Source organism: Vicia villosa, linkage group LG2 (assembly GCF_029867415.1).
Source record: "Vicia villosa cultivar HV-30 ecotype Madison, WI linkage group LG2, Vvil1.0, whole genome shotgun sequence".
NCBI lineage: Eukaryota > Viridiplantae > Streptophyta > Magnoliopsida > Fabales > Fabaceae > Vicia > Vicia villosa.
The window spans coordinates 156288764-156311517 of NC_081181.1; the positions used below are offsets into that span (position 1 = coordinate 156288764).

The following is a 22754-nucleotide window of genomic DNA, read 5'->3' on the forward strand; positions in this document are numbered from 1 at the left end:
ACTTTAATATACTGATTGAGGAGATGACAATGAATTGGACGTGTCACGCGTGCTACATTTTCCTATCTATGACCGTTTTATTAATCGCACCATATTAACCAACAATGAAGCATTGTACATAAATGGTTAAGTTAATTGGATCTGATCCAAATAATACTATGAGGGAAGTTGAAAAGATCAAAGGAATCATGTACGTTTCAAATTCTTAATAGATATATTTTAGAGACATTTTGCAGTCGCAGTTGTAGGTGCACGAGACAACGATGATGACAATGTTGGAAGACACCCACATAAGAAGTACGTTATGATATTGTATATCTTATTTGGAGAGCTCGAAACAAAAACATCACTTACACTCATGTGGTGTTCTTGCATTGTTCTAGCGATCTTGATATAGTTGATGACTTTGCATAAGCACCACTGCTCTATCGTACTTAATTAGGTAGCTTAATGGTACAACAAAGTTCAAAAAGAAACAAATGCCAAGATATATAACACAAAATTGGGTAACATATTCACGTAATTGTTTAATTAATCATTAAAAATATTATATTTAGTTTTTTTACTGATTAATATGTGTTTATGCTAACATGGTTTATTCTACATTTTCACAGTATTGGTAGACATGATATGACCATGCATACAAAAAGATCGAGTTGCATGCTAACAACTTCTCTTTGACTCAAGGATATCATATTCCATAATCGTGCAAAGAGCAACTAGATTGACTACTATGGTTGTTAATGGGTACGAGCCAATTCGCGAACCCATTCACCCAAACCAACTCAACCCTTATTTTAATCCAACTCATTCATGTATGGGTTCAATTTGAACCAACCCATTCAAACTCATTAGTATTTGGATCTGATAACATGTTTGCAATTTTAAATTCGCAAACCCAACCTAATGACATGTCGTGCTATTTTATTTGATTTTCTTATAAATTATTTAGCATATTCTTTACAATGTGCTATAGTTTTTTTAATTAATTTTAAAAACCTAAGTCTAAATCAAATTTCAGAGACTAAATTTCTTTATTCAAAGATAGCTAAATCTTACTCTTTAAATTATATTTTATATGATTTGTATTTGCTTATGGACTTCATACAAATTTTAAACGAGTTTTTAGGTATTAAACGATACATCTTATTCAAATTAAATACTAAAATTTTATGATTTTTAATGATTACGTATATTAAATGTGTTAATTAGTTGATATTTTTTTTAGAATTTAAAATTTATATTTAGTGGATGACCCCCAAACCCAACCCAATCCATTGATGAACGGGTTGGTTTGATTCAAATTTAGTCTTAGAAATACGAGTTGAACAGTCAACCTAAATCAAAGACTATTGATTAGATTGAGTGTTGAATTTGATCAATTTCGACTCAATCCAACTCGCGAACATCCACATGGACTACTATAAGGAGATGTGTTCTTCTATTCCTACGTGCACTCTTAATTATTATAAAATGTGAAAAAAAATACAACTTGTTAGGTTGGTTAAATATATCCGATTTAAGAAAGAAACTTCTTAAGTCAGACAATATTTAACAGACTTAATAAGATTTTTTTAAGTCAGGTCTAAACCTGACTTAAGAAGTAAAAAATTCTTATGTCGATAACTCTTAGGTCAGGCTCGGAACCATCTTAAGAAGTCGTTTTTAAACGACTAAACAAGTTTTTTTTCTACTAGTGATACGTCCCCGGGATGAGATATGCCTATATCCAAGTTAGATTAGATGTAGATTGTGTATGATCTTGTGTTAGTTAGGGTATCTGCAAACTAGTCCAAAACTTCCAATTATCTCTCATAAGCCTTTGATTTGTCAAGACGTTTGTATCATGCATGATTGTGAGGCTATTGTGGAATACATGATTTGATAATCTTAGATATCACACCTTTACCTAAGAATAATGATGACTAAACAAATTCGATTTACCAACCCTTCTTGTTTAATTCGTTATTTTTTATGGACGAAACTTAAGTTTTATTTAAACCACACCATACAGTTGACCCGCCTTACTTAACTCGTCGACTAACATGAAAGTATAAAATAAAGTAAAAAAATTCAATTTTTATTTTTATTTTTGCAATATGGATGAAACTATTTTTATTTTAATTTTGTTGTGGAATCTTATTATAATATCCTTGCATAAATAAAAAACAAATTCACCATTTAGTTTGTTAGACACCTTGGCTTGAAGTATTTAACTTGCCACCACCTGAGTTGTACTTAACACCCCTCCCCTTATATAGTGTTTTGACGTTAATACCTTTACTAAAATATTAGAAATTACCGAAAATTTAAAAAAACTACTCTATTTTACCGTAACAGGTTGTTTGCTACCGAAATTCTCAAATTTTCGATACCAGAAATTTCAAATTTTCGTGCTAATATACCGAAAATTTTGAAATTTCCAGTATTTACCAATTTTTTTGAAATTTCCAGTATATTATTAGTAATTTTTCCCACTTTTTTTCTTAATTTTTCTCGAATAACTGAATCGATAAAAATGCTTCCCGACTTTATATATATATATATATATATATATATATATATATATAATAACTGTCACACATACAAGAATACAAAATAAACTAGGATGACTTTCTAACTTCGTCTTCCCAGTGACTAAAGCAACCCGCATATGCTGATTCCCATGCTTTTGCATCATCAGTAAAAATTTGTCTCCATTTTTCAGTGACAGGAGGCAATGGGCAATCAGGTTTCAACTTTACCTGAACCCAATGATTGTTGTTGACAAAATCAACAACAATGATTTTATGTCTACTCGTATCCATAGGTGGAAAGGCAAGAGGGAAAATGTGATGTTAAGTCTCATGAAAGCGAGACAAATAAAACACTGTATCAAGAAGCAATAAGGTAACCTATATCAAGAATCGTCATCAATTTTTCCATACCATGCACATCTAAGTGGTCTTCTCGTAACACATTCCTAACTGTAGAGACCGTGTCATAGAACAACTTAGAAAACAATTGGGAGTGTTGATGAACTTGAGCATCTAACTACGTTCGTATCAAAGGCCATGACTCTTCGCCCCATCTAAGTAAAGTTGAAATAGCACAAAAACCACAATTTCCATCTTCATCAATATAAATAATGTCATCGATGTATGAATGTCTCAAAGCAGAGAATTGTGATAAGTAAAGATGTCTTGAAGATTTGGTGGACGGTTGGCTACCACTTGGAACAAATCTCATCCTAACCGGACATTTAACTTCCATACTTTAAAAGCCTTTTGAGAAATTAGTGCTTTCAGATGCATTCCTTCTTTTGTAATTTCTTCCCATCTCACAACCCATAATCAATTTATCATTCCTCCACGACATTCCATTAGTAGAATCAGAACGAATAGTGACAACAATAATACCATGTCGTTTACCAGTAGCCTGCGCCCATGCTAAAACTTGAGATCGGGAATTAAATATCAGTCAATTACAACACATAAATATTAAACTATTACTTTCATAAATACGGGAAAACAATTCAAAACTGCATTAGTTGAATATGAAAGATACAATATCTGTGGTGAAGAACTCCGTAAAATCTATACAGAAATTCGTCGAAGAAGCTGTCGACTCTGAACCACACAAATAAAGAATTTTATCTGCAAACATATAAAAAATTTCATTTCAAAATTTCCAAAAGATTTTGTTGCTATTCGAAAATTTCAAAGTTTCTAATAAATTTCTTTAGTTTTCTATAACTATCGAAAATTTTAAAATTTTCGATAAATCACACCTAAAATTTTTAAAATACAAATGATTTCTGATAAAAGCACGGTTTTATATAATGCAAATTTCAATGATAATACCGAAAATTTTAAATTTACTGCTTATCATAAATGAATTTTTTTAAAAAAACTAAATATTTTTAGATAAATAGTAAAAGGACAATTTTTTTTTGGTGAACACTTCGGTACCCCTTAAAAATTATTGGGTATAGGTACCCAAGTGAGATGTATATTTTTAATTGGGCCACGTATATCATATTTGACATCATAATTGACATGTCATTTTAAAATTTATTTAAATTGATTTTTATTTTAAAAGTAACCATTTTAATTTATAAACTTTCAAACTCAAATAGAACAAATGTGCATCTTCAAAAAGATTATATTTTGTGCTCTCTTCCTCCTACTGTGATTCAATCATTTCTGTATAATGAAGAACAACTTGATTCTTCTTTAAACTTAATATCTATTTTAATATGTTTTCAAATCACCATTACTATCTCTTTAATTTTTCAATTCAATTTCATTACGCCCTCTCTATTGTTCAGTTTCTCCATTAAAAACCAATTCTTAAAAAAAAAAACTCAATTAATTCTCACTTTCGTTGCCATGGCAGGTACAAGACTCTAAGTCCAATTCTTCGACATGTAACTGCATGAAAACTGACGCATGATATTTAATATTAATACTAAAATTAAAAAAATTGTTCAATGTTATTTTTATAAAAAAATAATAAATTCTGATTTTAATAAGTTGCCATTTGGAATTCATGTCATCAAAAGGTATGAGTACCCATCCAAACAATTGGGTACCTAAGAATTTACCTTTTTTTTTCAATACGAGAATACGGTGGGTGCAAGTAAGACTTTCCAGCCGTATATTTATTAGAAAATTGCAAAAAATAAAAATAAAAAGAAGTTGCGCGAAAATGCGTAATAGTGCATCAGCTTGTCGAATCGTGGCGTAGTCGCTTGGATTTTTTCCATCTGTTACGCAAACCCTTTTCTCTTCAACGAGAAACGGTATCTTCATCTTCTTCCAATTCCACCAACCAAACCTTCAGGTACAGCCAATTACATCCAATTTTCGTTTTCCTTTTTGGGGTCTCCTTTTCGCTTTTCCATTTTCTGTTGGATAATTAAGCTTTAAACCCCCTTCATAATTATTGGTTTGACTTTTTTGTTGTTGTTTTTGATATATTGAATTTCTAGAATGGCTGAGGGTATGAATGATGAATCATTGTTGGCTCGAATTCGACAACTTGAACATGGTATGTACATTTCTTTAAACCTTCCATTATTAAATGAACTCTCTGCATGCTACTATGTTTGGTTTGTTTTGTGAGAATCCCAATGGTGAGTTCATTGATAATTGTATGCTGTTCATTTACAATTTTCTTTGACAAATTTAAGTTGAAATGCTAGTTCAAATGTTATAATATACTATACTTGTTTATTGAGATCGAGAGTGTCAATAATAAATCATAGGTTGGGTTTATTTTCATCCCAATACAACAAAAAAATTAGGGACATTCAGTTTTAGTTTTTGCCCCCATTTCCTCCATTAATTACAATGAGATGTTGCGTTGGATGTGTGGTAAGACTAGAAAGGATAGAATTAGATATGAAAATATTAGAGAGAGTGTTGGGGTAACACCTAAAGTAGAGAAGATGGTGGAAAATAGACTTAAGTGGTTTCGGCATGTAGAGAGAAGACCTGTAGATTATGTGGTAAAGAGAGTAGATGAGATGGAGAGAATTCAAACATCTAAAGAAGAAGGCCTAGAAAAATTATAAGAGAAGTCATTAAAAAAGATCTCAAGATTAATGATTTGGATAGAAGCATGGATCTTGATAGAACATTATGGCAAAAGTTGATTCATGTAGCCAACCCCATTTAGTGAGATAAGACTTGGTTGTTGTTGTTGTTGTTAAGTTCTCTACCCCGTCATTGGTTTCATATCAAGCAGATTAGATATGATTGCCTGGAAATTCATTTTATAAATGGGACTAAAGTAAGTTGTTATCCGAGCTTCTAGTTCTAAGTACCACTTGCCCGAGTTTATATTATAATCTTTCATTTGCTTTAAAGTCATTTATTATGAATATTAAACTTTCAGAGTATATGATTTGTAGAACGTGATGAATTGCGCAAAGATATTGAACAGCTATGCATGCAGCAAGCTGGGCCTGGCTATCTTGCTGTCGCTACCCGAATGCATTTTCAAAGGTATCTATTGGTTTTCCTTTGGCTATTAGGAAATCTATGTAAAATGAGTAAGTATTTGCTCTATATCAATCCCAACAGAATGTATTGATTGCGTTGAAATTCATGCCCAATTAGGACAGCTGGCATGGAGCAGGAGATTGAGAGCTTGAAAAATAAGTTGGCTACATGCACAAGAGACAGTCTAAATCTACAAGAGGAGCTTTCCGAGGCTTACAGAATTAAAGTGAGCAATTAAGCTTTTTATGTCTTTTGTTTTAAGAATTCCTTCTTTCTGTTTATTTTCTTACTGTATTGTATGCAGAGTCAACTGGCAGATCTACACAATGCCGAGGTGTTGAAGGTATGTCCTCCTCTTTCTTTCACTCTGTGCTACTGTACTCTATTTTGCTATACACTATTGTGGACATTGCATTGTGAATTCTTTATCCAGCTTTAGCAACTTGCGGAAAGTTGTTGAATGCAAAATTACTAAGAAGTAACACTTATGATATTTATTTGTCTGAAATAGTTCAACCTTTGGTCAAGCTTGAAAATTTTGCAATGGTTATGACAAGAACATTATGGGAAAAATTCATAATCTAGTTCATAAATAGATTTATTGCAATTTCTAGAGTTTGTTGAAAGAATTGACATTTTGTTGTGTCGTACCTTCTGTGGTTTATAGTCTTGATATGTGCTCTCACATTATTGTACACAAATAAATGACTTGCTTTAAACTCATCTGTCAAGAATATGGAAGCCGAGAAGCAAGTTAAATTTTTCCAGGGCTGTGTAGGTGCTGCATTTGCTGAAAGGGATAATGCAATAATTGAGGTGACTATACTTGTTGCTTTTCATTAAAATAATATTTTCTTCACTATACTATGTACTTTTTAGTTTAATAGTGGTTGATATTCTGAAGTCTAAGTGTTTTTCATGAACTAACAGGCTGAAAAGGCCAAGGAAAAGGAGGAGGCAATGTCACAACAAATAGATGGTTTCCTCAAAAGGTATTCCCAATCCTTCCACCACATTAGTGCATATATATAAACAAAATAGTGAAGAAATATGAAAGATAACAGTAGATGACTTGGGAGGTACCAGAAACAAATCTTGTTTTTATTTCATCTAATTAGATGCTGATGCCAGGATACAATTGTTTCCTTTTTTATATTTGGTGCAAAGAGACCAAAATATGAAGATCCGCTCAATAATTAAAGCAACTGTCTATTGCCAATTGACAACGTGTTAGACCTTTTCTCAGGAAATGATATCCCATTGGAAATGCTTAATTAATCTTACACAACCAATTGACAATACTTTGCAGTGTTTTCATAGTCTGTTTTACATTTGTTTCTGTAAGAATTGATTTCCGAAACATTAACAGCTGTGTTTGTGCTCCGCTTCTTTATACGAAGGACCATGCTGACTTTCTATTAAAGAATTTCTTACTCTTTTGCATGGTAACTTATTAAACAAGGTTGTCCCTTATATGCATATTTTAGTAATGCTTAGAACATTGTTGCATTTTTTCTCATTACTCATGGGACATGTTTTTCCTAGAAAGTCTTTTGATTTCACTTGCAATCTGTCTCTGACTCTAACATAGGATAGAAGAACTCACCTCGGTCTGTCTTAAGCAAAAGGAGTTTCATGATGCTCTGCAGAGTGATCAAGCAATGTATACAGAGCAAAATGAAAAATTTAAGAAGGTAGTGTTTCTCACTTTCTCCTCCATCCCCTACTCTCTTTATCACTTTCTCCCTCATATCCTTTGTTGTTCAATTCAGAGCTTATCATGCAGTTTCTTAGAGTTAGGATACATAAAAGTAATAATCTAAAATCCGCACTGCTCTACACATTTCTTATCAAGCTCTTCATTATACATTAGGGAACAGAGTGTTTGTTGTTACAACTATTCATGGATTTGAGTATACATGACATGACTTATACTTTACTGGTCAGTAATGCTTTTTGAAAACAAGAGTATAACATTTTAGGTCTGTTGAAATCTTTATTCGTATAAACCATGCCATATTTTAGAAGGTGCAACTGGAGGCATATTTGTGCTACTCTTCGAAGGTGTATTTATTTCCAATTAAGTGGTACTTCATATATATGTTTGATGCATCTGACTGTTTGAAAAAATAATTTCCTTATAAATTCAAGCTTAACAACCAGAAGCTTGATTTCGCAAAATAAAAATAAAAATTTAGGGCCCGTTTACTTTCCATGCTTCCTGTTTTCATCGTCACTTTAACTAAGAAACATGAGAGAATATTGATAAGATATTTCCCTTACCATTCTTTTTCAGAAATTTTGTAAATGCCAAAACACCGTATTCATTGTTTCTAAAAGTGCATTCTTTCTAGCTTGTCTTCCATCTTCTCTTTATCAATTTTTTTTACTACATGAGTCTTCCATTTCCTTCTTAATAACTTAAAGTGAACACAAATTTTAAAAGCCGAAAACTGAACATTTTTAGAAAGTAATTAGTTTCTTAGTTGTTTTAAACTTGAAGGGTTCAGCAATGTGATGCAGGTCTATTATAGGCAGCCTTACCTTGAGTTTGCAAAACGATTTCAATAGGCTCATTCTAAGACTTGAACCTCTGGCCTAGTCACACAATAACTCAAACCATTGCTTCAAGGCACTCCTTGACAAGTTGGATTAAAAGTGAAAAATTATTGTGATGCAGATTAGCTAATAATTAGTTTTACAATTCATTTAGGGTTTTCAATTTGGGATTATTTTATTGTACTTTGCTATTTAGGGATTTTATGGAAGGAGAGCCTTGGCGTAACGGTTGGAGTTCTTGCCATGTCATTGGAGACAATTGTTCAAGATGTGGATTCAGCCTCTTGCAATGCAAGGTAAGGCTGTCTAAATAGATACACAGTGAGTTTGATCCTTCCTTGGATCCTGCAATGATGGGAGCTCCTTAGCATTAGGTTGCCTTTTTTAGTACCAAGGGATTTTATTCTAATTTCCAATTATCTTAGTCCAGGTTTGGATAGGAATAGTTATCGGGTTGCTTGGCGTCACCGTGTTTATAAAAGACATTTGGTATAAAAATTTAGAGGCCTTTGATAATTAGTTGATGATCAATTTTCGATTCGAATTGTGTCCGAGTTTGGTTCAAAAGTATACTTCACACCTGAAGGTGTATCATAAATATCGTTCTGGGCTTAGAATTTTGGTTTTTAGATCTAACTCAACCTTGAAAACTAGTTAAAGGGATGGGGATTGGCTAAATCTTACAAGGATTAAACTTTGCCATACCTCTAGCCAATGTGAATGTGGGATCTAAACACACCATGTCCAAGACCAGACATATGGTGCGTGGACAAAAACAAATTACTCAATAGTCAATAGCAGATCTTTTGCAGAACGCCAAAAATACCACATGTAAACATGCCATTGTGGCCTATGGCTGGCATCCCTTCACAAATTGTCTATGGCGGTTGTCAAAAAATCCTCCATGGCCGCCATTTATCAACATTTGATACCATCTTAGAATTTGGACTAGACTTAACTCAACCCTAAAGCCTAGTTTAATGGGTAAGGATTGCGCAAGCTTTATAAGAATGTGGACAAAAACAAATGACTCAATAGTCAATGACACATCTTTTGCGGAACGCCAAAAATACCATATATAAACATGCCATTACAGCCTATGGTTGGCATCCCTTCACTAAATGTTTATGGTGGTTGTCAAAAGATTCTCCATGGCCGCCGTTTAACAGTATTTGGTACCATCTTAGAATTTGGACTAGACTTAACTCAACCCTGAAGCCTAGCTTAATGGGTAAGGATTGCCCAAGCTTTATAAGAACTAATATGGCCATATCTCTAATTGGTGTAGCCTTGTAGGATCTTATCAGTGTACTCTGGGTTAATCAAGGAAGGACATGCCAAGAGGTGCTCTTGGGTTACTTATCGTCATGCAGTTTTTGCATACAGTTGAAAATTTCACACTCTTAATTATGAAAAAACTTGTTTTCGAACAGAAAGTTTTCAAATATTGATTACTTCACTTCAAGCTTGCTATTAGCCAAAAAAGTTTGCAAAATCAAAAAGTCTAAAATTTGCAAATGCACTCAGAAACACTTTACAATCAAGCTAAAAGCATTTGCATTTAGGCGTGTTAATGATTTTTGTTCTCATTATTTGATAGCGTGTAATGGCCTCTGTTTTTATTCTGTCCTTTCTCTTTATACTTCTTATTGTGAATTTACAGGTAATTAATAAGTTCTTTCAGATCAGGCAATATTCCGAGAAAGAATGTGATGATACAAGTTGGGAAGTTAAATGTACATGTCTTTTAGATGACTCTGAGGAATTATGGAGTTTCAATGATGCTTCCACTTCTAAATACATTGTAAGGTTTTAGAATCCTGATATTATGTTTTTTGTGATCGTTAGACAAGGCATTCCTTATTCTGGTTACCCAGTTTAGTGTCCGGTAACATGCTTGCTAAAATTCTTTACAACCAAGTTTGATTAGGCATGCTCTTAACTGTTGCAATGGTAGATCACTGTCGTATGTACTTGGGAAATTATTGTGTTGAGATTCTTTGTTCTGTTGCTTGTACATATTTTGATTAACAATTCCTCAGACAGAGTGCATTAGAAGAGCAGCTGGACAAAGTAAACAATTCTGTGGACTATCTTCAAAGTAAACTTAGGGTGGTACGTTTTAGTTTACCTCTATTGTTGAATGTTGACTCATCTTCATAGTTGCCTTTGCCTTGTTAACCTTATTTTTTAATCATTTGTTATTCTTATTCCATTTTTGATGCTTTAGGGATTGGAAATTGAAAACCATCTAAAGAAGAAAGTCAATGTAATGGAAAAGAAGCAAGTGAGTGTTCATATAATGTTAAAAAAAAGTCATTTTAATCCATTTGCGAATTCTGAATTCTGATGTCTCATTTTCAGATTTATATGAACAAAGTGATTGAGAATGGCATAGCAGACTTAAAGCATCATCATTTTAACTATAAGGATCTTATTATGAATTTACTTAAAGATGGGGAATCCACTATTAAATCCATAGTCAATGAGATTGATGAAAGGATCAGGAAGTTCAATCAGAATATTGAGCCAAATTTGGTCCCTCAAAGAGACACAGAAGTAGAAGAGAATGAATGTGGGGATGCAGACATAAGCCCGCAAGATGAAACTGTTTCACAGCCCAAGGTTTGAAACTGCTCACTAATACTGCATCCATTTCTCAAAGGAACATCTCATGTTGTTAATAGCAATAGGGCACTTAGTGATTGGTGGCTTGTGGAGCTATAATTAATAGTGCATAGTGAACTTGAAGAATATGATTTACTTTAATATTATTCAAAATTACATTTACTTATGTTGAAGGTTTACACTTTACACAATTGAGAATTGAAAGTATCATGGAGTTATGAATAAATACACAGAAACTGAAATGAAGATCAGTATAGGAAAAAATAACAAATGAACATCACACGGAAATGAGATTTTCTTGAGCCATCCTAATCTTTTTCTGACTGAAATTAAGCCTGTTACTTTGACCAGGGCCCAATCCAATCACCTATATATAAGTGAATTTCGCCCAGCTTGATTACTATCATATCCACCTGATTACTTCCAGGCGAAATTAGGCCAGCCTGATGCTGAAGATTACAACAAGTATTCCTTGAATCTAATAAAAAAAATACCTGCAGTATTCACACTATTGATCAATACATTTGAGAAGTTTAAGATAACTTTTTTCTTTTTTAGATAAGTTATTCCTGTTGGTATAACAATGGCATTGCTCTTCTTAATAGAAAATGTTGTGATAGTGCAATTAAATATCCTAACTTGGTCTAAGATTAGAGTCTGCTCTATTTCACTGATATTTGTTGATTAGATGCAATGCTTGGAATTCATTAAGTTTTTCTGTACAGAGTAATGGTCTTGGCTCACTGGCAGTAAAAACTGATGAACAAGGTGATTCATCTGATGCTTTAGCATTGGCGTTGCAACAAAAGGTAGTTACACCATTAGTCACATTATTTTAATGTGTACATGTATTTAGTTTTTTCTTTTCCTCTTTTGTTTTTTGCTGATCAAAATATATTTGGGGTTTAAATATACTTTTTTTAGGTCCTGCAAATATACTGTATTTTTTATTATCCTTGCAAATATACAGGATTTGTTTTTAGTTCTTGCAAATATACCTCTTTTTGCTTTTGGTCTATGATGTTTTGCTTTAGTCCCTAAAAAATATATTCATATTGAAATTGGTCCTTGTAATATTCATTTTAGTCTTTAAATTGAAGGATTACAATCAAATATTCTACCTATTACAAAGAACTATTTTCAACATAAATAAAATTTGCAAGGGTTAAAATAAAACAATAGAGATCAAAAGCAAAAATTGGTATATTTGCAAGGACTAATTTTTTTTACCGACTAAAACTAAAACTTTTTTATATTTGCTGGGACTGTTTGCATATATATAAGTCCTTTTTTCTGAGATATGTAAATCTAGCTTTCTGATGCCTACCATGCTTTTTATTTCAGGTTGATACATTATTGCTGCTATCACAGCAAGACGAAAGACATCTATTGGAGAGAAATGTGAATTCAGCCCTTCAAATAAAGACTGAAGAACTTAAAAGGAACTTGTCACAGGTACAATTGTCCGTCATGTCTTTGCTTCAGACACTTGGAATATTTAGATGCCAATAGCTCTGTGGTGGTTAGAATTTAGAAAATTGATTATTGTTATGGCTGTGTTATGTATACTATACTATATTATATAGACTATATTGGTCAAAGAAGAAGTTTTATGTTTGCAGCATCTAGGTTTTTAGTTATTCTGCTCTTCTTATTTTCATTTTGCAATTTTTATATTCATATCTTTCAAAAAATGAAGCTATGCTAAGAGTCCTCTTCAAAATAACCAAAGCAGTATTTATGTGCCTCTGATTTGTGGATTAGGAGTAACTTATTTTAAACCACTCGTGGATTTTGATAATATCCAATGCTCGGAAATAGTATTTTAATTTGAGAGTTGTTGTGTTTTACTTCAGGTTACTAATGAAAAGGTGAAAGCTCTAATGGATTTGGCACAATTAAAGCAGGAACATCAATTACTTCTGGAGTATGATTACTTTTCTAAAGATGGTTATATATTCAATATTTTTGTATCACTGGATATTTTTACTTTTACTAGGTTATGTGGCTTTGTAGTGTTAAGAGTCCCACATCAGACAATATATGGCCTGAACATGTCCTTATAAGTGGGGGCAATCCTCACCTTACAAGCCGGTTTTGTAGGGTGAGTTAGGCCTAATCACATTTCTTAACATGGTATCAGAGCCTCGTTTAAGATCCGGTGGGTCACCTTCTATGGTTTCCGCTATTGGGTCACCCACCATTTATTTCCACGCTCCAATTGTCTAATCCTGGGCATGAGGGGGTGTGTTAAGAGTCCCACATCGGACAATATATGGCCTGAACATGTCCAAATAAGTGGGGGCAATCCTCACCCTACAAGCCGGTTTTGTAGGGTGAGTTAGGCCTAATCACATTTCTTAACAAGTGAAGCAGTGATGTGGATGTTGTGTTAGATGTGTGGTAAGGCTAGACGAGATGGAATTAGAAATGATAACATTAGAGAGAGTGAGAGTTGAGGTAGCACCTATAGTAGAAAATATAGTGGAAATTTGGTTTAGGCAGTTTGGATATGTAGAGAGAAGAATTGTGGATTCAGTGGTAAGGAGAGTATATTAGATGAAAGGTAATCAAACCGCTCGAGGTAGGGGAAAACTGTGTTCTAGTGTTGTGGTTAAAATCATATAAAAGTATCAGTAGAATCCTGAAAGTGCAAAGCTCAAGTTTATTTATTGTTGCATAAAGTTTTAATTATGTGATTATGTCTAGTTGGCATTGATTCTCTTGCCAACACCGCCACTTTCCTTCGGGTACTTTGTTCGTATGTCTTTTATAATCTACACAAGGTTTGATAAAATCCAATCTGAAAGTATAATTTCTTGTACTGCTTGGTAAACCAAGTAATATATATCGTACACTTATGCAGCAAGTGAGAAGACACTTTTTCTCTTCCTGTAATCTTACGTTTTTATACTTAAATTATTAATCAATAGTTAGTTTCATTTCATTTTTCTGTTGTGTTTTTTTCTCTTGCTGACTCAAGTTAACTTTCATTGCTTTCAGAAGCCATTTTGATTAATAAAACATTTCATTTTAATGCACGTGCAGAAAATTAGATCGTGAGAGTAAACAAGGAGTTGACGGTGGAGAAAGAAAGCTTGTTATCCGTGAAAGTGATGGAACTCTAAAAAACTTGCTGAAGAAATCATATTTGAGACGATGGATTGACCCACTGGATGCTAGAGGAAAAGAAGTTGTCAGTAATTCAAATAATGAAGGGAAGTTCATCAGATCCAACAGTGTGGATTTTGCAAGGCATGTCTTAATTTTTGGAGCCTGTTCTTTTGATTTTATAATATTAATCAATGTATATGACTTTGACAGGATTGTTTAAGCTATGTCAGATCTATTTGACATTTTTGAAGATATGACAAACAATGTTTCTTTGCATCCTTTTGTTTACTTATAGTTTTCTTATTGTTTATCAGAATGAAGATTGAAAATGCAACACTTAAAGAAAGCATGGATAGCATGGAGCGTTTAACGTCGTCAATTCATAGGCTTCGCCTCTCTCTTTGGAAGGTATCATACTTTTTTGTTCCAAAACTATGAAATTTTGTATTTGAAAGAGTTGGAGGGGAGGCCTCCTGATGATGGGATTGCATGTTTTTGGAGTAATAACAGTTCAAAATCAGCATCTAGCATTGAAATTAAATGGAATCTTATCATGTTTTTGATTTTGAAATCTGTAAACTTAAGTCGTTTTTTTTACACGGTTGGCTGCTTGATATGGCTCTTAGGTCAAGGAGTCTGTGACTTCCGAAGGTACAGTTTCTGGTGTTTCAGAAGCCCTAAATGGTGTACTCAACGAGGCAAAACTTTTAAGGACTGCTCTTGGCTGCTCCTTACCAATTAGTTTGTCAGTTGAGACAGAAGTTGGTTACATTAGACATAGTGAGGGCGTAGACACGGTCCATCAGGAATGCAATGACGAGAAGATAGACACTGTTTCTTCTGCCGGGCTTGAAATGGTGGAGCTTTTGATTTTTGCCGCTCAGATGCTAAGGGACATGTAAACTACTCTGGTTGCTGATATAGAAGTTCTCTGAAGAGCTGCTCCTTATTGTGGTGACTGGTGTGCTGTTCCATTTAATGGGTTTGATGCTTGTATTTTCAGATGTTCTTTTAAGGGCGATCGTCGTCGGTCGTCTGCACTAATCAGCCAGGGTGATGATGTAAAATTAAAAGGGAGAGGGAGAGATAGATTTCCTGAATTTGTCCATGGGAGAAAATGAGAATGTGCCATACGATCATGTTCTTATATGCACATACTGTAAATTTGTAACCCTCATCGTTACGTTAATTACTTTGAGAGAGGCACGTGCAATTTTTCATAAATTATAGAATACCACACACGAACCAATATTGTTGGTGATCTACCAAAACTTTATTAATTTTATAATTTAACTATTTGGTTTTTTCTCAAAAAAAGAAATCGTTAGCTCTTGGTGGATCACTGTAGCCAATAGTGAACACTCGACAATTAATTTTTTTGGTTGCTCTTGTCATCCTTATTGATGAAGAGCCACCCTTAAAAAATCGGAAAAATGTTCTTGAAATAATATAAAAATTAACCTCCGCCTCTTATACACACAAAAACACTCTTATACACACAAAAACACTTAGTGAATGAGTCATCTCCATTTTGTCCCAAAAATAGTACGGAAATTAACCTCTATATTTGAAAGGATGGGTTTGTAGGTTAAGTTTTAGACTAAACCTTGAACATGTTTTGAACTTATGAAAGTGTTTTTGTTTCACAACCGAGTGGTTATTACAGAAGCTTGTTTTTGTTTCACAACAACCGAGTGGTTATTACAGAAGCTAAGTTTCATAGTAACCCTTAGGAGAGTAAATTTCCCTCTTAGATAATATATTTGTTATAAATTTTGACATATTTGAACAAACCTTATATAATTCAATATTGATCACAAAATACAATCAAAATATTATATATAATATAATCAAACAATACTTATGTAATTTAATCAAAATACCATATGTTAAGTCAAAATAAAAAATATACATTATTCATAAAATACAAATCAAAATACAAAGAAAAAGTCAACTACTAGGTTATATCTGACCCTAGTTCCTCCTCTGCCTCCTATATTGCAAGGCATATCGTGTCTCAGATATCATGAATTCTACAACGACCCTCCCAGGAATCCATTCCTGAAACTCTCATCTCTCTATGCTCGCTTGCTCAATTACCACAATACGGTGACAAATCAACAACACATCAACGCCATGGTCCTCCCTAGCCTGCCCCTCTTCTAATATCTCCTGATGAGCAGACATAGATGACTCTTTCTTTGCATTCGATGTCATGTAAGAATGTGAAACTAAATAGAGCATCTAACCAACCACAACATATAAGCTCTGCCCCTCTTCTAATATCTCCTGATGAGCAGACATAAATGACTCTTTCTTTGCATTCGATGTCATGTAAGAATGTGAAACAAAATAGAGCATCTAACCAACCACAACATATAAGCTCTAACAGCATGATCAAATTGGCTATAACCCCGATGCATCTCAAATGGAGTATGTAACCAGTCTAATGAATCCCTACAAGTACGTTCCTATAGTTTGACCTCCTTTATAGTCACGTCCGATAACTCAACAACAAGAGAAACAAAGCCTTATTAGTTGATACCAAGTGGAGGATCGTAAAAATCACCCATAATAAGGAGGTGAAATAGACATGAAACATCGTTTAGAGTAGTCGTCATTTCACCAAATGGCATATAAAATGATAATTTCACTGAGTTCCACCTTTTTACAAATGCTAATATAAGGTTGGAATCAACCATATTCAAACTGGATTTTTGGAATGAAGATAAATCAAAGCCATCCAACCAACCCCGAATCACATGTGGGAGATATGCTATAACTCATTATAGTAGTTTACTCAAATGTGCTACAACCTTTAATTCCTTCTTTGGTCCTTGCTCTTGAAAACAATTTAAAGTATACATTATAAAATATAAATAATAATATTAAATATTATTTAACGTAATAAAAAAACTTTACATTTTGTGTTATAATCGACGAGCAACATGATGCTCATACCGTACCAGAAGAGACATATCGTACCTTCGCCTTGAAAAGTGATATTACTGCTCAGTTGAACCTTGCCCATCTTGGTGTGTATCCATCGCATGTGGAGTTCGAAAATATTCTCTTTTGATACGTCCATGCTCAATTAACCTACTGTAACTTCCTCTTCTACCCACCATTGGTCAAATAACATAATTATAGAACTTTTTTTTAAAAAAATATTATAGATTGGAATACTCAACATCAAGATATCCAGTGAAAAAATTTGGACCAGATGACTTGATATCAAGACATAAAAAAAAACATATGGACCAGATGACTCAACCTTAAGATATTTGGTGGTGAGAAATGTGGAGCATATGACTTAACATTATGACATCTGATAAATAATTTTTTTGGACCGAGTGACTTAACCTTAAAACATCAGGTAATAATAAATGTGGATCATATGACTTAACATCATGACATTGGGTAGTGAAAAATGTTGAGAGGATGAGTAACTAATATTTTTCACTACCCAATGTCATGATAGTGCACAAATATTTACATAAACTAAATAACTCATGAGTAACTCAACCATCATGAGTTAACATCAAGACATCTGATAGTGCACAAATATTTACATAAACTAAATAACTTATTTTCCTAATGTTTGAGGAAATGTGTGGATCATATAACTTCCTTTTAAGACATATGATTATTTGATAAGGAAGTGAGAGAAAAAAAATAAAAAATTTCAATTTAAATTATTGATACAATAGCATAATAGTAAACTCATATACATTGTAGGGATAGATAAATAATTGTTGGGCTATGAGGTAAAATTTGGGAATTATTTTTTATGAGTGCAATATTCTTTCTTAGATGTTTCAAATGATGTCAAAATTAGGTAATATGTAGTATTTGTACATTGGATCTTATCTTTTTATGTTTAGGTTGCATTTTCATCTTAGGATACTTATAGAACAAGTCAAAAGATTTTGGTTGAGTCAAAATTATGAATTTTATGAAAAGCTATGTTAGGAGTCGACACATCGATGTTAGGAGTCGAATCCCACTAATGAAAAATAAATGGTGAAGATTATATGTTATTCTTTTTTCTCTCTCCTCCATCATTTATTTTAATAATGGAAAAGAGAGATAAAAAAATGACTCATAATCTCCACCATTTATTTTAAAATCTAATGGTTCAGATTCATTCTCATGTTCTCACATAAAAATGACATTCTCGAAGGGATTGAAACCAAAATTATACAAAGAGATTTTCATCATTTTTATCCTCTCTCATTGCATACATATAACAACCACTCATAATCATTTTTGCCGTGTGATCAAGAGATAGTTTGATAAGGTCCAATTAGGTTTGTTGTAATTAATTGGATTGGAAATTCTTTGAGGGTTTCAAGATAAATTCAATTGGAGTTTTTCACAAGATTTCACAGATTGGATTCAGTCGAGTGAAAGCATTAAAGAATGACGTTTCTGTCAAAGGAGTAACGGTAACCGGAGGATCATTTTGGTAATCTTGGGTCACAATAGTTTACAATTTGGATTCAGCTTAGTGAAAGCTTCGAAGAAAAGGGTGATGTTGAAGGAGTAGCGGTAATTGGAGGATCAAATTGGAAGTATTGAGTTACTTGATCAAGCTCAAGATCAATAAAATAAAAGAGGTTAGGATCAACATCAAACACAGGGTTTGGTGGATAGGATTGCAACTTTTTCTCTTGTAAACAACATTTGCAAAGGTTAATTTTCTTTATCTCAATTCCAGTAGGAATTGGGGACAACATACCCATAACGAAGCCGATTGGAGAACTGCTTAAACAAATCCTTGTGTTTGTCTGTCTGTCTCTCTCTCTCTCTCTCTCTCTCTCTTTCATTGCAAATTATGAAATCATTGCTTGTGCAATCAATACATTGAGATAATCTCTTCGATTAATAATGCACAAACTTTTTTTGTTGAGTAGATTGTAATCTATAGGATTGCAATTGATTTTCTATTTCAAAAAAATCAAGTAAAAATCTGAATATAATTGATTGCATAACAAGCGTTCAAAAAATTGTTTAGGTCAAATTTTTGTTTGACATTTCATTGGAAATATATTATCAGTGTGTGATTTTATTCAAACGTTGTTGTGGAAAATATATTGATTTATTTTCTCATAAATCGAATAAGTGCTATAAGGTTTAACACATATCCGATCTTTTTTATAACGGTTCGAGATGGACGATTATCGATCCAGAATTGTTTTTTGTAGCCATAGTTAAACAAATTTTTAAAACTGATTTTTAAATAAGAAAATTTCATTTGCGATCTATTCACCCCTCTAGATCGTAGCGCATTGTCTAATACTTTTTCCATCTTTAGGAATGTTTCTCCACCATGGTGAAAAGTCACAACTGCCCCTACAATTCAGAGTTGCATCTTCCGACACACCCTTTTTACACACTCAAAGCAGAAATTGGTAGTCACCCTTATTTTTATCAAAATTTAGTCCAGAGATAAATCTCTGAATGAAAAAAGGGTGAGTCATGAGATGCATCTTCTGACACACCTAAATTACACTCACCTAGCGTTTTAGTAAATAAGTCACCCCTATTTTATTTACATTTAGTCGGGATATACATTTATGAAATATTCTCAAGATGCTATTATGCTCTTAGTTTTAACCTTGTTCATGACTTCTCTACAACCAAAAATTAATAATATCTTTGAAAAGAGGCCAAAAAGTAGGCACAAAACATGTATAACAATAATAGAAAAACATATTATATAGCAGTTGGGGTGAGAAATTTTGTGGGTGATAAGAGAAATTGGAAGATTTAACTTCTCACCCCAAAAATTGAATCTGACACCCCAAACAATGATTGCTATTACTTTTATGCTCTTACAATTTTTTTTGAAATTTATTTTCATGTTTACTGGAAATTTAAAAAATATTGTAGTTCATATTAAAAAAACATTTTTTTACACTACCAGAAATTTCTGATAATTACAACACTTTTTTAAAATTTAGTGGAAATTTTAAAATCTTTGGTGCTGTGAAATTATTTTTATTTTATTTTATTAAAAAAAATTCATATCGATAATTTAAAAAAGAACTATAAAAAATTTCTTTCTTGCCACCCCCAAATTTATTCATGGGCATTTTTGTCATAAAATATTGGGGGTGACAGGTTTAATTTTTGGGAGGCAGGTTAAATTAAAGAGAATATCTCAATCCACCCTTTGATACTCTTTGCACCTGGCAAAATTACGTTAACGCCCCTGCTTCCGAAGATACTTATCAGGAAACACTTTTTTTTTGTTTAGAATTTTTTTCGGAGCTACATCTACGGAAGTAGTTTAAAATGGTAAACGTTGGGAAAAATTCAACTTAATTCAGATTAGGGAAACTTCCGTAGATGTAGCTACGAAACGTCCTAAAAACAGAATGTTTCGTAGATGTACCTACGGAACCTTCTGCTATATTTTAACCTTTCACTCCAAAACTACAATTTTTTTGTGCAACAAAAGAATACATCAAAATATAGTACATCAAAATAGTGATATGTCTACGCAATATTTTATAGTACATCAAAATAATACATCATATTCATCGTCTAAATAGTCATATGTCATATACACAATAAAAAAATAGTACATCAATGTAATCAAAATACAAACATCAAAATAATCATCACGGTCACTATTGTGTGTGCCAGACAACATCTGTATCTTCTCCTCAGCTTCTCGCGCCTCCTCTGCGTCCTCCACCACCTCTGTCGGCTCCTCTGCCACTAATAGTGAATAACTGCATGCGACAGTCTTGGTCTTCCACATGCATCCCTCTCCTAGTCTCGAATAGGTGTACGCCAGCATTGTCGTCCCCCAGTTGTACTCATGGTTCCGTGCAGGATCCAAAAAGTACCCGAGGTAAGCGACATCCGTATACGTGGAGCTCGTGTCCACAAACAACTAAATGCCGATCAAAAATAGAAAGAAACACATCAGCACACGCTGTCTATGTATCTCCACCTCCGCTGAATCACCATCAGCCCGTCGTGCCTCAGCTAGCGCCTTGGTAAATCCTCGCATCAGGAAGGAAAACCTCATGTGAGCGCCGCGGGTCTTATCCACCTCCTCAAAGGCATCTAGTGGATCAACCCAAGCTCCTCAACCAGAAGCTCTCTCGCTTCCTCCTTCGTAATCCTACCATGACGGAGGATGGTACCCCTGATAGGTATATGCAGTAGACAAGAGACGTCGTCCAATGTAACAGTGATCTCACCATAAGTTAGATGGAAGGAGGACGTCTTAGGATGCCATCTCTCTGCAAATGCCATGAGCATCACGTTATGGATCACAATGTACCAGATCTCACAAAGGTCCCTTAGAGTAGAGGCTATGAGGACATCCTGGAACCACGCCTTCTCTGACTGCTGCAGAGATAATATCTTCCGGTCGTGGTTATAGAACTTATGGGTCAACCTCTCCTGAAAATTTCCAATGAAAACAATGTTAATAACAATCAATGTTATAAATGATAAATTTGCAATGAAAAAAATAAAGAATTAATCTAAGCAATGTTACCTCTTCATTCCAGACATGTCTGGCGATATGATCGGAGGGACTGATCGGAAGGACCCCCGGAGTAACCCTCAGGCGCATCAGCATCCGCACACAGTGGGTCAACACCCTCTAGAGGTGGCACTAAAGAAGCAATACCCTCTACAGGTGGCACAAACATATCCCGAAGAGGTCTGCGGGAGGACGACGCCTATGAAGTACGCTGACCATCATCCTGATGCCTCTGGGATGAAGAAGTGGAAGTGGATGGAACATGTGCCCTAGGATGCAGAGTAGGCTGTGGCGTAGCCTCAACTGTGGCCTCTGGTGGAACACTTGGAATAGAGGCGTCGGCTCCCTCTGGCAGTATCTGACTCCGTGCACGTCGCACCAATGCATGATGTGGAACCCTCCCATGTATGAGTTGGTATGTCCCAGCAGCCATAATGTCTGCAAGGTATAAGAAATAAATTTGAATCAGATACAATTAAGTTATAAAAACAAAAGAAAAAAAACAAATTTTAACTTCGTAGATGTACATGTGGAAAGCTTCCGTAGATACAACTACGAAAGCACCTAACATTCATAAGAACTGGGGTTGTTTCAGAGGTGTATCTACGAAACTACCATAATGTTTACTTGTTTCGTAACACCTAACCTATCTGACTCCGAACTCGAGGGAAAAAAACAAGTTTGGTGGAAGAATGATTTTTGAGGTTGAGAGAGTTTGAAAATGAAAAGTTTTGAGAATGAGAGAGAAGAGTCTGATGCGAGTTTCACATCAAATGGTTCTGGAGCAACATTACAGGAATGTTTTCGTGTAAGCACCTACAAAACAAATCAACGTTGAGTAAAAAAAAAAGTGCGTCCGAAAATACACCTTAAAAAACAAGAGGTAATTTTAGACACGCACATGGTACCTAAGAACCCCAATGGGTGGGATAAGAGATTCTGAAATCAAATCCTCT

The 22754-nt window shown here is 33.9% G+C and overlaps 2 protein-coding genes across 3 annotated transcripts; one reads left to right on the forward strand and one right to left on the reverse strand.

Moving 5' to 3' along the window:
• The first annotated feature begins 4652 nt into the window (after positions 1 to 4652).
• Positions 4653 to 15533, forward strand: LOC131652633 (uncharacterized). 2 transcript variants are annotated; one of them, XM_058922552.1, is made up of 18 exons: positions 4653 to 4824; positions 4973 to 5031; positions 5897 to 5990; positions 6110 to 6213; positions 6292 to 6330; positions 6720 to 6803; positions 6918 to 6979; positions 7579 to 7681; positions 10210 to 10350; positions 10593 to 10661; positions 10777 to 10833; positions 10911 to 11171; positions 11900 to 11983; positions 12519 to 12629; positions 13031 to 13101; positions 14223 to 14429; positions 14603 to 14696; positions 14915 to 15533. In XM_058922552.1, exons 2-18 carry the CDS (start codon positions 4990 to 4992, stop codon positions 15188 to 15190), a joined length of 1899 nt encoding a protein of 632 aa, XP_058778535.1. In that variant the 5' UTR covers positions 4653 to 4824; positions 4973 to 4989; the 3' UTR covers positions 15191 to 15533. The 2 variants fall into 2 exon arrangements, with proteins under 2 accessions (XP_058778535.1, XP_058778534.1); XM_058922551.1 differs by having other exon boundaries at positions 4655 to 4824; positions 6105 to 6213.
• Positions 15534 to 21371: 5838 nt separating this feature from the next.
• LOC131650416 (protein MAIN-LIKE 1-like) lies at positions 21372 to 21888 on the reverse strand. The gene is made up of 2 exons (XM_058920127.1): positions 21811 to 21888; positions 21372 to 21713 (listed from the first exon to the last, which is right to left on the reverse strand). The coding sequence occupies exons 1-2, from the start codon at positions 21886 to 21888 to the stop codon at positions 21372 to 21374; spliced, it is 420 nt and encodes a 139-aa protein (XP_058776110.1).
• Between the last annotated feature and the right edge of the window lie 866 nt (positions 21889 to 22754).

What these genes read in the sequence shown, in the direction of transcription:
- LOC131652633 (XM_058922551.1), top strand. Translation starts at nt 4,974, where the DNA reads ATGGCTGAGGGTATGAATGATGAATCATTGTTGGCTCGAATTCGACAA. An exon ending in AATTCGACAACTTGAACATG is followed by an intron (nt 5,032 to 5,896) that starts GTATGTACATTT and finishes TATGATTTGTAG; the next exon opens with AACGTGATGAATTGCGCAAA. An exon ending in AAAATGAAAAATTTAAGAAG is followed by an intron (nt 7,682 to 10,209) that starts GTAGTGTTTCTC and finishes GTGAATTTACAG; the next exon opens with GTAATTAATAAGTTCTTTCA.
- LOC131650416 (XM_058920127.1), bottom strand. Translation starts at nt 21,888, where the DNA reads ATGCGCCTGAGGGTTACTCCGGGGGTCCTTCCGATCAGTCCCTCCGAT. An exon ending in GACATGTCTGGAATGAAGAG is followed by an intron (nt 21,714 to 21,810) that starts GTAACATTGCTT and finishes GGAAATTTTCAG; the next exon opens with GAGAGGTTGACCCATAAGTT.